The sequence below is a fragment of the Ctenocephalides felis genome, unplaced genomic scaffold (assembly GCF_003426905.1).
Source record: "Ctenocephalides felis isolate EL2017-DRISC unplaced genomic scaffold, ASM342690v1 CF-g0.4_SCAFFOLD_01886, whole genome shotgun sequence".
In the NCBI taxonomy this organism is placed as follows: Eukaryota; Metazoa; Arthropoda; class Insecta; order Siphonaptera; family Pulicidae; genus Ctenocephalides; species Ctenocephalides felis.
In genome coordinates, this window is record NW_020538040.1 from 134,066,756 (window position 1) to 134,080,204 (window position 13,449).

General features: G+C 32.8%; 2 protein-coding genes across 2 annotated transcripts in view; one reads left to right on the top strand and one right to left on the bottom strand.

The window, feature by feature from the left end:
• The window catches only part of LOC113375578 (trypsin-1-like), a gene marked incomplete in the record, with an annotated part of 382,748 nt that overhangs the window by 241,743 nt on the left and 127,556 nt on the right, over positions 1 to 13,449 (top strand).
• LOC113375579 (trypsin-1-like) overlaps positions 9,869 to 13,449 on the bottom strand; it is a gene marked incomplete at its 5' end in the record, with an annotated part of 29,719 nt that continues 26,138 nt past the window's right edge. The window contains one exon of the mRNA XM_026615511.1: positions 9,869 to 9,990. Coding sequence (XP_026471296.1) covers positions 9,869 to 9,990 — 122 coding nt within the window. The remainder of the gene's footprint in view (positions 9,991 to 13,449) is intronic.

Consider the following 13,449-nt stretch of genomic DNA (forward strand, 5'->3'; position numbering starts at 1 on the left):
CACTAGAAAAAAGAGAAACCCATAAAATATCGTAAATGCTAATAAACCGAAAAATTCCATTTATGATAACAGGAATAACAACACAAACATATTTATATTGAATTACTTGTTAACAATAAAATATTGTAAAATTAAAATGCTTTCTAGTACTCCAACGATGTATGTATATATTATATACATATGTACATATGTAGAACTTAAAACTTTTTGTGTTTTTCAGTTTTTTTTTTGTTTTTCATTAAATATTTGTTTGAATACACATTTCATTATATTCTCCATTACATAAATAAAAGCATTTAATTTTTTTAAATTTTAATAAACAGTGTAATATTATTTTGAACGATGAATGAAAACGAGAAAAAAAATAAAAAAAACAATTTCTTTCATTTTCATTAGAAACCTATAATAAAAGAAAACAGGTTATAGAGAAACCTATATGTATATATACAATGTAGAACCCCGTTTAGACAATCATGCTTAATACGATTTCTCGCATAATACGTCACATTACGCCAGTCCGCACTTTGAAACATAATGTTCTTATCCTGCATAATTCACTTTCTTGCACGTTTTTACTTTAATCTATGAAAAATCATGTTAACAGGATTTTACAGTATATTTATAGAACAAAATAATAAATAATAAAATAGTAAAACTCCATTTAGAAAATATTAGTGTGAGAAATTTTTCATTGCCATTTCATACCGCAGTGCCCAAAATGAGCTATTTTCAGTTGGAAACATATTTTTGATCCACATTTTTCAGTAAAAATGAACCTCGCTGCTGCCGGATGTCAGGTTGTCCAGAACGAAATTCGAACTCATGATCCCGTCCACACGAGTATATATATATATATATATATATATATATATATATATATATATATCACATTATGTGTGTGTTGTATATAAATATATAAATTATGAAGATTTTTTACTCACTACAACTGCAAGACGAGGCAGGTGTATCATGGGCAGGTGGATGATTTCCGAACACTCCCAAAAAATTCCTTGATTGCGCGGGCGGATCATTTTGCGTTGCAGACACGCACACTAATAAAATTGCGAAAATCGTATAACCGACAGGATACATTTTCAAATTAATTTATCTACTACACCTATTGTCACTATTCACAATTTCACTTTGATAATTAAATTGTAACACACTGGATTAATTTTGGCATCAATACATATTTGAAATTCTTCCAAACGTCGGTGGTTAAATGTTAGACGTTAAATGTTCATCGTCAGAGGAGACGAATGATTGTTTTGGTGATGTTGTATTTCGGTGTTTACCGGGAAGGTTATTTACTTTCTGGAGGAATCAATGTCCGGCGCTGGCTGTTCAAGGCAATTAACTGAATTTTATCTTCGGATGCGACTGCGGCGTGACATGGCTAGTTGTTCTCAACAGTCGTCCCGTACATATCAATGACCACATCGATACTTGAACTTGACTGGGAAACCATATCCAGTATTATACTTGCTCCATGTGCGTTCTTTGCTTGCGGTAATAGACCGAGGGCTAAGCGAAATTCACTGTCTATTTGTCATCCATTGTTACATACAGTAGTCCTTCGATAAATGACACCACTGTTTTTGTCAAAAGTTTGGCCGATTCATTATAATTAGCAGGAATCGAAAATTAACAAATGTGGATATTAATTTAAATATTATGCAGCATTCTCAGCAGTTTATTTTATCATATGCGTTTGAGTTTTCAAAAAATGGTTATAAGTTATTACCATTATACTTACCCTACACTCATTGACAGTTTAAGTACGGGTTATTGTCAATAATATTAAATACATTATATTATCTAAGTCATAGTGTGCGTCCAAAAGTCAAAATTGAATTTTTTTGCATATTTTTAAGTAATAAAAGTTTCTGGACATTTTGGCATAATTTAAAAAAAAATGGAATGTATGTGTGTGTATGCGTGGATACAGTTTTTTGTCAACGTTTTTAGGAGAACCGCTCAACCGATCTGAATTATTCAAAACGCATTCGATTTCTACCTATAGGGATTAGTACTGACTAGTTTTTGGTAAAGGTCGGTCCAGCCGTTTTCAAAATGCGAAGCAAAGAGTGCAGAAAATGGAAATTAATTAAATTAATTAAAGAAATTGAAAGATCACAGCTTCTGAGTTAAATGATTCAGAAAACATTCAATTTGTAGTGATGGGAAGACGTGGCGATTAGTTTTTGGCAAAGACCGCCGCAGCCATTTCAGAAGCTAAAACTGTAAAAAATAGTAGTTTTTGAGAGAACAAAGCATTCGAATCTATTGAATCAAAAAACATTTTGCTTGTGAAAAAACGATTAGTTTCTGGGGAAATTCAAAAAATTATTTTTTTTATTTAAAAAAAGTTAGTATTGAATCTGAAGCGGATTTTAATTTTAATTCTAGCTAAAATTTTGAAGCTTATTTGTATACTTGAATAAAATAATTTTTACTTCGCAATTCACTTTATATAATTCTTAGAAATATGAGATAATTTTTTTTCATTCTAACTTTACTTAATTGAGTTTTGTTCATATTACTTTTCATGTTAACTTTTATAAACGTCGTCGGTCAATTCATAAGCTCTTACATTTTGTCTATAAAGTACGAATAATGAAAGTTACAGTAATTTAATATTTCTCTAATATTTCATTACGGTACGGGAAATTCCAGCATTCTATCTTAAGGCACGACGCCATGCATCACTAGTTTATTATTATTAATGTATTTTAAAATGCTTATTCTCAATTTTTTTACCTTGATGATGACAAAATTATAGGTCGAAACGTATGGAAAACTGATTCTTTAAGATTTGTCCCTGCATTGCGTAAGTTATCAATCATCTGCATTCTTCTTTTTCCTAGTCTTTCTGTTTTACCTTCGTGCGACAGGCACTCTCTTTAAAATATGGATCCAATCTAGTTTCCTGTACTTTGCTCAGTAAAGTTCTTTCTTCTCCCACTTTTCTCAGCATTTCTTCATTTGTTCTCTTATTTGTCGGCCTTTCATAGAATCCATGACTCTTATACGTACAAAGCTCTGCTTCTAAAGAAACACCTTTTTGAATCATTTCAGGAGTCTAAACTCTATATATTGATGTATATATATATATATATATATATATATATATATATATATATATATATATATATATATATATATATATATATATATATACTGGCCGTGATGACAAAATTTGATTTGATGAGAAAGAGGTATCGAGTTCGAAATCCATCATTTTAAATAAAAAACTGTTTGAGAAATACTAAGTTTGTTATTCTAATATTCTTGATGTTACAATGAATATTCCATATACGTATATATGTAAAACATCCTAATAAAACTTGAATGAAGAATATCAAATATTTCATGTAGAATGTTCAATAGAATTATATGTAAAAGGTATGGAAAGCGAAGATGTAAGTTGAAACCAATATAATGCAGGAAAGCAAATAGAATAAGATACGAAATAATATTATTATAAGGCTAAATGCTGTAGTAAAACCAAACAAATGTGTGTGTATGCATACGTACGTTGATATGTATATGTATATTAGTATGTATACTCTATATGTATATTTACTTGTATATGAATAAAGTAAATAGGGCACAAAGGTTCAATTTTTGACTTTAATGTTGTTCTGCCGCACAACAGACCATATATTATGCTACCGAATCATACTGAATCTGTCAAAATGTCATGTATTTGCTGGGCATTCAGGCGTTTTACACATATACTGCAACGTCACTTGTATGTTATGAAGCTGGATCAGAAAGACCCTGTTATCTAGGATTGTTGTTTTTGTCATTTGTGCGGTTTCTAGGTTAGGTTTTGTTACTCACAACCTTGGAAAAATGCTTGACTGCACAGCAACCACATAGCTTATGTCAATATTTAGTATGGAAAGTTCTTCATAACATAGCCTTGCAATAACATTGGTCTGTTGTGCGGCATAATCGGTCTATAAGTAATTATATCGTCTAAACCGAATTGACTACATCACAACACATGACACGAATCAAACAAACAACTATCGTACTATGTTCAAAAAATTCTCAGTCGTTTTCTATTTATATAAATGTATTTTTTACTGTTTTTTTCGAATTTCGTCATTTATCCCTTTTTATCCCATAGACTGGGTAAAAAGTGACAGCCAGTGGGTAGACGGATGCAATGTCTTAATTTTAAGCATTTTTTACAAAGATAAGACTAATTATAGCCTTTATCTGATATTTCGTTTAAAATATACATCAACACAGTTGGAATAACTATTAATTTACTCTAGCTTTTTTTAGCAGAGTCTACTTTTTATATATTATATTCTTTTATACTTTTACCAAAGTAAAGTTTTAGTTGTTTTTTTTTACCCTACCCATGTGTAAGCTTTTGTAGAGCTTATATGAAAAAAATCTGTTGAACGTAATTTAACAATAACATTACAACAAAAATAACTCAATTTCGAATACTTAAGTATTGTATTAAGGTCTTGTAAACTAAACAAGAGTGATCACAACCAAAGAAACGTACAACGAATGAAAATACGTTTGTATTGGATTTTTAAACATAATCGTTTATCTCCCGATAGAGATGTCGTAAGAATCAAGGTAAAGGCTGGCCATTTTTTGACCTCTATTTCTAAATATTGTTGTTAAAAATCTCTAACTTTACTTGTTTATGATATATTGGTGGTGGACCTTTTACCTGCGGATCTTTAAGTTCCGCTCTACCCTATATTGTTCGTATATGGATATAAATGTTATATATTTAAAAAGATTTATTGCAGTTATGTTGTTTAAATGAATTTATTTAAAAAAATATTATTACAGTTATGCCATTTATTAACTATTTTAAGCCTTTTTCGTCTTAACTCGCCGACTAATTATTCATACATTGTGAGAAAGGAACGTATGTACATTTAAATATGCATTGCATCATAATAAGAGTCTCCTTTGCTCTGAGGATCTTTCTTACTTATTTCTTGTATAGTTCTATACAATATATATATATATATATATATATATATATATATATATACATCAACATCAAACAATCAAAATAAATCGAAACAAAATACGCCTCGGAATGCGTTACCTGCTGCTCTTTCGTCTCACAATACTACGGTACGACATCTCAGGGCCGCTCTGGGACAAAATGTGGATGATTTTAGTTCATATAAGGGATGATTCAAAAAAAATTATAAGGGGAAAAGCTTCAAAAATTTTATTTGCAATTTTGATTTAAAGTTTTTATTTTATACGATAATGGTTATACAAATTAAGTTGTCAAACAATAGTTTTTTACAAGATAGATATATTTTCTAATTAGGGGTGCATGGCATCGTGTCTTAAAGCAAATTGCTGGATTTTTTTTTAAACATTAAAAAAATTAGATTTTTGAGAATTTGTGAATGTTTGAAAAAAATTGATTTTTTTTTAATTTTAGTTTCATATTGTATTTTGAAAATTTTGAACATTTTTTTAAACATTCGCGCTGCGTAGCTGTTTTAGAGGCGAAATATCGAAGCGCGTAAGCGCCGCATTGCAGTCTAACCGATAAACATTGATACCGAACCCATGTAAACAAAATTTGTTCTTTTATTAAAATCTCCATAAAATATCTGATAATATGATGCACATATGCCTAATGATGCCGCTAAATGGCATTTCTTTACTTTTTTCATTAACTCTTCGAAACTGCTAGACCTGCCTTCCAAAAAATTCAATCAAAAATATGTTCGATTTTATGCGAATACTGTAACCTACCTTATGTGAAGTTAAAAACAAAATTTATATATTAGATATTAAAAAGATCTTGTTGGCGCTCACTTAATTTACTTTGCTTTTACACAGAATAAAGATATAATCAATATAAAGATGTTCGAAATAATGTATATAATATATTATATCATAATATTAATAAGATAAAAATTTCGAAAATATGTTAAAAAATCACATTTTGTTAACATTTCTAGAATATTAAAAATCATGGTGTGAAAAAATATTTTTTATTTTGTCGTATTAAATAATTTTTTTTAAATAAATATTATTTATCGTTCAAACTAAAAGCTTTGCTACAATTATTATTATCTCGTAGAATTTCATGAACTTGAATTGTTTGAAGTGACATCTTGCACGATTTACAAAGATGGAATTTTTAGAGAAAATTATACTTAGATGTTTTTTTATTTGCTATAATTATATAGGGTAGACCAGTCTTTCTCAAAGTGGGCGATATCGATATTGATCTCCAGGGGGTCGATGAAAGGCCTCGCGAAAAATTTTGGTTGTTGACGTTGGGTTAGAAGGCATTTGTAATTTTAGTTCGCCAGAATTTGTATCCCAACGATTAATTGGTACTTTATTAGTTTGGTCGTGTATCCATGGTGTTTAAATGATTTTGATACCATTTTATAGCTTTTTACCAAAAAATTGGCTATCAAAAGGAAATTGTCTGACCCGTTTTTACAATCTGTTTGACTCTGTTGTAGAGTTTTTAGAAAATAAGGACACACAGTTGTGTAAAAACCTGATATCATCAAAAAATGATATAGCATATCTCACAGACCTTTATGCATTGCTCAACAATATGAATCTACAACTTCAAGGCGATGGCTTAAATTTAATAAAAACAAAAAATATCATCGCTGCTTTTGTAGCCAAACTGTTATTACATAAGAAAAATATTGGAAGGCGGGAGTTTTATAATTTTCCAAATCGTGCAACAAAGACATGCTCGTATACTGCCAACAATTGGAAAATCCTCATGGCAATTTTATTGAAAGATTTCAAGATATTTTAAACTTGGAAATACCAGGTTGGGTATTAGACCCTTTTTCAAATGCAAATGTAGAAACATCAGCCCAGCTAGAAGAAGAGCTTATAGAATTAACAACTAATGAAGAATTAAAAATCAAATTTAAAGATGGTTATCAACAATTTTGGCTACAGAAGTCAATTTAGCAGTTATACCCTGGCATGTGTTCGGTTGTTCAAAAAATTTTACTAGAATTTCCATCGTCATATTTGTGTGAACGTGGATTTAGCGCTGTGACAATGCTACTTACTAAAAACAGAAATCAGTTGCAAATTACCAAACGCGGTGACTTACGACTGTTTTTGAGTCGAATGGAACCTGATATTGACAAACTTGTAAAAAACCATCAAATTCATCCTTCTCATTAGAGTTTGAAAATAAAATTTGAAATACTGTTTCTATTAATTTGATTATAATATATAAAATATATGATTAATGTCATAAAGTTGCGTTTTATTTGCTCTCACTGGTAATAATGTCTAATTTAGAATGTAAGGTTCTATTGTAAACTATTCAGAGATTGTATAAAAAATTTGGTAGGGGGGCGATACAAAAATTTTGATCTTCAAAGGGGGCGATGGGAGAAATAAGTTTGAGAAACGCTGGGGTAGACTTTAAGTAATAATAATGTCTTTAAGTAATATTTTTTGAGCTATGTTCAGTAAAATCCAGTTAATTTCTATTCATAGAAACATGTATTTTTACTATTTTTCTAAAATGTGTCAGATGTCTCTTTATACCTCATAAGCGGAGTAAAAAGGGACAACCAGCGTGTAAACAGATCCTATGTCTTATTTTTAATTAAAAGTGATTTTACAAATTATTAACTACAATATTCAATCAATGCAAAATATATATTTCATACATAGAAATATTCATCAGCAAAGTTGGAATAAATATTAATTTAATATATTTTATGTAAAATTGCTTTTTTTACTGAATTCACATTTTTATTTACTATTTTTTATTGTTTACGCCTTTGCCATGGTAAAGGTTCAGTCGGTCTTTTTTTTGCTCTATCAACATCTCGGCTATTATAAGGATTATATAATATTGAAATGAATTTTACTTGAAATTAACTAACTAAATTAATACATCTTAAAGAACAAGTGAAAAATGTATACTTAAAAGTTATATTAAGGTCTCATAAACTAAACAACAGTGCTCACAGTAACAACGAAAGAAAATACTTTTGTTGTAGATTTTCAAACATGGCTGTTTCTTTCCTTACAGCGACGTTGCTTTATTTGAGACTACGGCTGATTACACATATTTTGCCCTCTACTTTCAAATATAGTTAAAAAATTTCTAACGTTGTTTGATATTGAGATATTGGTGGTGGATATTTTTACCCGCGGACCTTTAATCTCCGCTTTACTTTATAAGTATTGTGGGTGACGCCGAAAGCTTATAGGTGGCTTACGCCAGCCAAAATAAATTATTCAAATACATGCAGAAGTGGATTTTTAGCATAATTTTGAAGCTCTCGTTTTCAGTGAATAATCATCATTAGAAAGTCTAAACGATGATTGAACATAAAATATTATTTTAGAAAAGTGTTGATTTTCATGTTTAGTCATATCAGCAAAAATATCTTAATTGAATAGGACAATATTCATGAGAAACAAAAAATAAGCGCGGTATAATAAACCCGTAAAATTTTGAAAAACATTTTGTCTAATCTACTTCTGCGCTAAAGACAAATTGCTAGAACTTTTTGTACAGTAATTTATTCTTTATTTTTTTGAAAATTTTGGATTTTTTTTGAGAAGGCGATATCGCCGCATGGCAGTCTATCGGCTAAACATTATACATATATTTTAATACGTAACTCAAAAAAATTGAAACAAAATTTGTACCTATTTCTTCGTGTCTATATTAATGTCTAAGAAATATCTGATAATCTGATGTGTATATGCCTAATGATCATTTTAACTACCAAATGGCCATTTTTTTAACTTTTTTTTTTGAAGCTCCGGAACCGCTAGGTCTGTCTTTCCAAATTCAATTCTTCATTTCGTCAAGTGAAACATTTTTGAATCATTCAGATCGGAAGCTCCAATCTCTCAAAAACTGTTTTGCCATTTTTTGCACTTTTCGTCCGGTATCTTTGAAACAGCTGGTCCAAAACCTCTGCCAAAAACTAGTCAACACGTTTTTCCATCGATATGAATCAAGTGATTTTTGAATCTTTCAAATCGCTTTCTAAATCAACGACGAAAAATTGTATTAGCACATACACATGCACACGCTCTTTCAAAGCTATATCAAAATGTTCAAAAGACCTCGAAACGTAAAGATATGAAAAATTTTCATTTGTATTTTTGTAACAGACTTATGTGAGCCGATTATGGCACACAACAGACCAATGTTATACTGAATCATACTGAATACTGTCATGTATTTGCTGTGCATCCAGGCGTTTTAGGCATAACCTGCAACGTCACTTGTATGTTATGAATATGGGTTAGAAAGACCCTGTTATATAAGTTTTTTTTTTTACATTTGTGCGATTTCTAGGTTAGGTTTTCTATCTGACAACCTGATAAAAACGCTTTTGTCAATATTTAGTACGAAAAGTTTTTCATAACATGGCCTTGCCATAACATTGGTATATTGTGCAGCAAAATCGGTTCATTTACCTTGGACAAAATTGTTTGACACATTTTGTGTTATGTGAAATATTGTAATTCAAATGTCCCGCCATTATTTTAGTAGTGTTGGCAATTGCGCTTTCCCTACCCCTATGTACCCACCATCTTTATATTTATGTTCATGTTAATAGCTATGTAAAATCTTTCTCTTCTTTGCTGAACCGTGAACCAAACAACATATAAAATAAACTAAATAATCAAAAGGAAGCATTTTTATTATACCAACCTACAAGAAGTTAAAGAGAAATTTATCTGAATTTTAGTTTAATTTTGTATTAAATTTCTTTTGATATTTACAATTTTCAATTTATATAACTAAAATGTAATTGTACTATCTGTTATACAATTTAATCTTATAAATAATGTTTTCAAAATTAAATAAATACATAAATAAATTTTAGTTTTTACATATACAAGTGTCTTCTAAATTATTTTTGATCCAACTCAAGTAGCGCCCGACTCGGGTGTATACTCCTGGGTAGCCTGGTCTGCCGCATCCGACTCCCCAAGACACTATTCCTGAAAAAAAATGAATAAAATAAATATATTATGATAATTTAAAACAATAAACTTAAAAATTATTAATATCCTGGAAGAGAAGTTTGTTTCCACAAAAATTTCCGGTTTGATAATGTTATATTTTTTCGAAGTTTCAAGTACATACTTTTTAATCGTTTGAGGCCAAATTCGTGAAAAGTACATGCATGTGTTTGTGTGCATCTGTGTATGAGAGCCGATTTTAGACCTTCTGTTGCTGTTTTTTTTATCAAAACCTGCTAAACCGATATCAAAAATTTAACGAGCATTCGATGCACCTCGGTGTAGAATAGACGACAGTTTTGCCCGACGATGGGCCAAGCCGTTTCTTGCTAATTTTCTGTCTGTTTTTTTTTTAATTCTGAACCGATTTTGAAAATTCAAAATCTATTAGAAAGATATCATTTGAGAATCATGCTGATTAGTTTTTGGAAAAGGTCGACCGGAACTTATCTTTATAATTAAACGATAAAAAGTGCTTTAATGGAACTTGGAAATGCGATGGAATTCGTGGCCTAACCGTGTATCTTAAATTATTCTAGTACTACTAGTGGTTGATTTATGCAAAATTATTAATGTTTGGAATAATAGGACGCTCTTTTAGAAAATATAAGATCGTGTTTATGCACTATAATTAATTGATTTACTGATGTTATAAGTTTTTTTAAAACATGTCAATTTAAAATTGTCCTGATTAGTTTTCATTATTTTTATTAAAAGCAAAAGTATAATTCGAAATTAATAAAAAAAATATATATAAAGAGCTAAATCAGTTCAGTTTAATATATTGCCACGATCGCCAACGTTGTGGCCAATTCTCTGATAAAATAGAAATGTCACATAGCATTGTTATGGTACTCGGGGCTGAGGAGAAACTGCTACCGGGCGCGTCTCCACGTGTGGATTGGAGAAAGCCCTCCCTGTTCTTGGCTCGCAAAGCCTGCTTAGCGGTTAGGAACATAGGGTAGGAGTGAAATAAAATAGCTCCCGTGTACAAAACTCCCCTACATGTAGGTAGGGTTGGTCACTTCACCTGACCATGCAAAGCGGAAGAACGTCAATGAATATGGAGAAAAATAAAGTAGAATCATTTACAGTACAGAGGATAGCTCAGTACCGGCGGCCGAGGGTTTGCGAACGGGCCCGAAGTCGTCGTCATCATGCGACCGTTTGGACAGCGTAGTAGACCCCATGGCTTCGCTGTCGAGAAATGCTACTGGGAGTATAAAAAAGAGCGTGGAAAATCAAATGATGGAGGCACTGAGACGCCTCGAAACACTTCTAACTGACCTCCACAAGATGATTAAGTCGAAATCCAACATTCACATGAAGATTAAGACAAAAACGAGTAGTGTTGCAACTGCCATGACGCGTTTTTTCGACCTCGATAATCGATGGTTGGAGAACCTACGGCATCCCACGCCAAAGAAAAACAGCCAAACTGTTGTGGAAATTGAAGAAGCGAGAGACACCGGAGCTATGTTATGGTATAATCTTTATATAACTTGGTATGACAAACAAGAGAGGTAAACGGCGTTTGGTGGAAGAGACTGCGGTTTCCTAGAGACCAAAGTCAAGCTCGTGGCCTCCGCTCGGTCGGTCTTGTGGGAGATTACGATCTCTTCGGAACCGTAGTCAAGCACGTGGCCCCCTTTTCATGGGTCTCACCGTTAGTATCTCTTTGGAGGGAACTAAGTATCACCGCTGCGCTTATGGACCTGTGAGCTGCCAACCTTCTCGCTCCTATTAACAGTCGGTTCAATCAATGCAAAGCCTCGGATAAATCATTTAAACTCGGGGAGACCAGTAGATCCTTACCCACTGACTGATACAGGGAATCATCTTTGCCGCTACCGTGAATATAACAAAGTGTTATAAGTGTAGTACACAAACAAAGCCAACATAAAAAGTGTTATGACAGCAGAATGGCGATGATAGAGCCTCAGCCCGATGGACTGAAGAAAAACAAGCGCTCATGGCTAGGAAGAAGCAGCACAAACAAAGCTCTTTTTTCTGTTACACCTGGTCGATCACTGGAAGCCACTAAAGCCACTAAAGGCCAAATGAGATCACCGAAGTCGCACTTGACTGCCTACTAAAATATCACAAACAAAAATACAAACCTGTATTTATTGCGTCAACCGACGTTTGATTCTATATCGCATAATGCATTAATTGATACTTTGAAGTTTTACAACCTACCGAATAGGTAGGTGGAGTATATTAATAGGATATATACGAACAGCTGCACAAAACACCGGTATAAAATCTGATCCTCGGATCTCGTTAGTCCGAGGAGCGGGGTAAAACAAGGAGACCCTTCATCGCCAGTCTTGTTCAATCTTATTGATAACAGACTCATTGAAAGCGCCCCATCTGAGATAGGGGTTATTGATAGAGGAAAATCTTAGCTTTTGCTGACTACCTTGTCCCTGTGGCATCGTCTCAAAAAGGTTTTCAAGCACTGCTTGACCACACTGACGTTTTACTATCAAAGTGTGGCCTTATAGTTAACTACGCTAAGTCATTTTCTAGCTCCATCAGAAATGTGCCACACGCACAGAAATCGATTATTGATAAAAGTATTAAGTTCTGATGTGGTAATCGTGACTTGCCCGCCCTCTCTAGGGTGGAAGTATGGAGCTATTTAGAAGTATCTTTTACTCCGAAGGGTGCTATAATGCGCGACCTGAACAAGAAATTACAACACATTATTGAGAAGCTGTCCAGCGCTTCTTTAAAACCCCAGCAACGGCTGTTCGGGCTAAAAACCGTCGGGATTCCCACATTATTTCATCAGCTTACGCTAGGCCCGCACTTGGGCGACACAATTATTAGAAAAGCCGTAAGATCCTGGCTGAGGTTACCAACCGATAACAACCAACGCCTACTCCTGCCAGAGACACAGACGGGGGTTTATCCCTTCCGTCTCTAAGATAGTTGGTGCCTCTCAGACGAAGGAACATACTCTTAAAACTGGGATGGACAGAATCACGTTACCATCAGCTTGAGATAGAAAAATATGTAAAACGCCTCACCGATAATGGAAATAAACTATCTTAATAACTTCAGTCAAACTATTAGATGGTAGTTGGCAAGCTGCTCCACAATTCAGTAGATGGTTGACCGACGCTAAATCATCGAAAGTCCCGCAGCAACACCGGTGGATTACCGATGGCACCAAAATCTTATCAAGCCGGGACTTCATCAATTCCACTCGACTCAGAATCAACTATATGCCCTGCAAAAGTTGCAACAGGAGAGGCCGCCGGGAAAATAGGTTTTGTACAGCAGGGTGCAACGCTCTCGAAACACTGGATCATATCTTGCAAACGTGCCATCGAAGAAACATACAAAGGATTGACAGGCATAAGGCCGTCACAAAATACCTTAAACGGTCTCTAGAGACGACGCATTCTCGTGTTGACTGGGAACCCATAT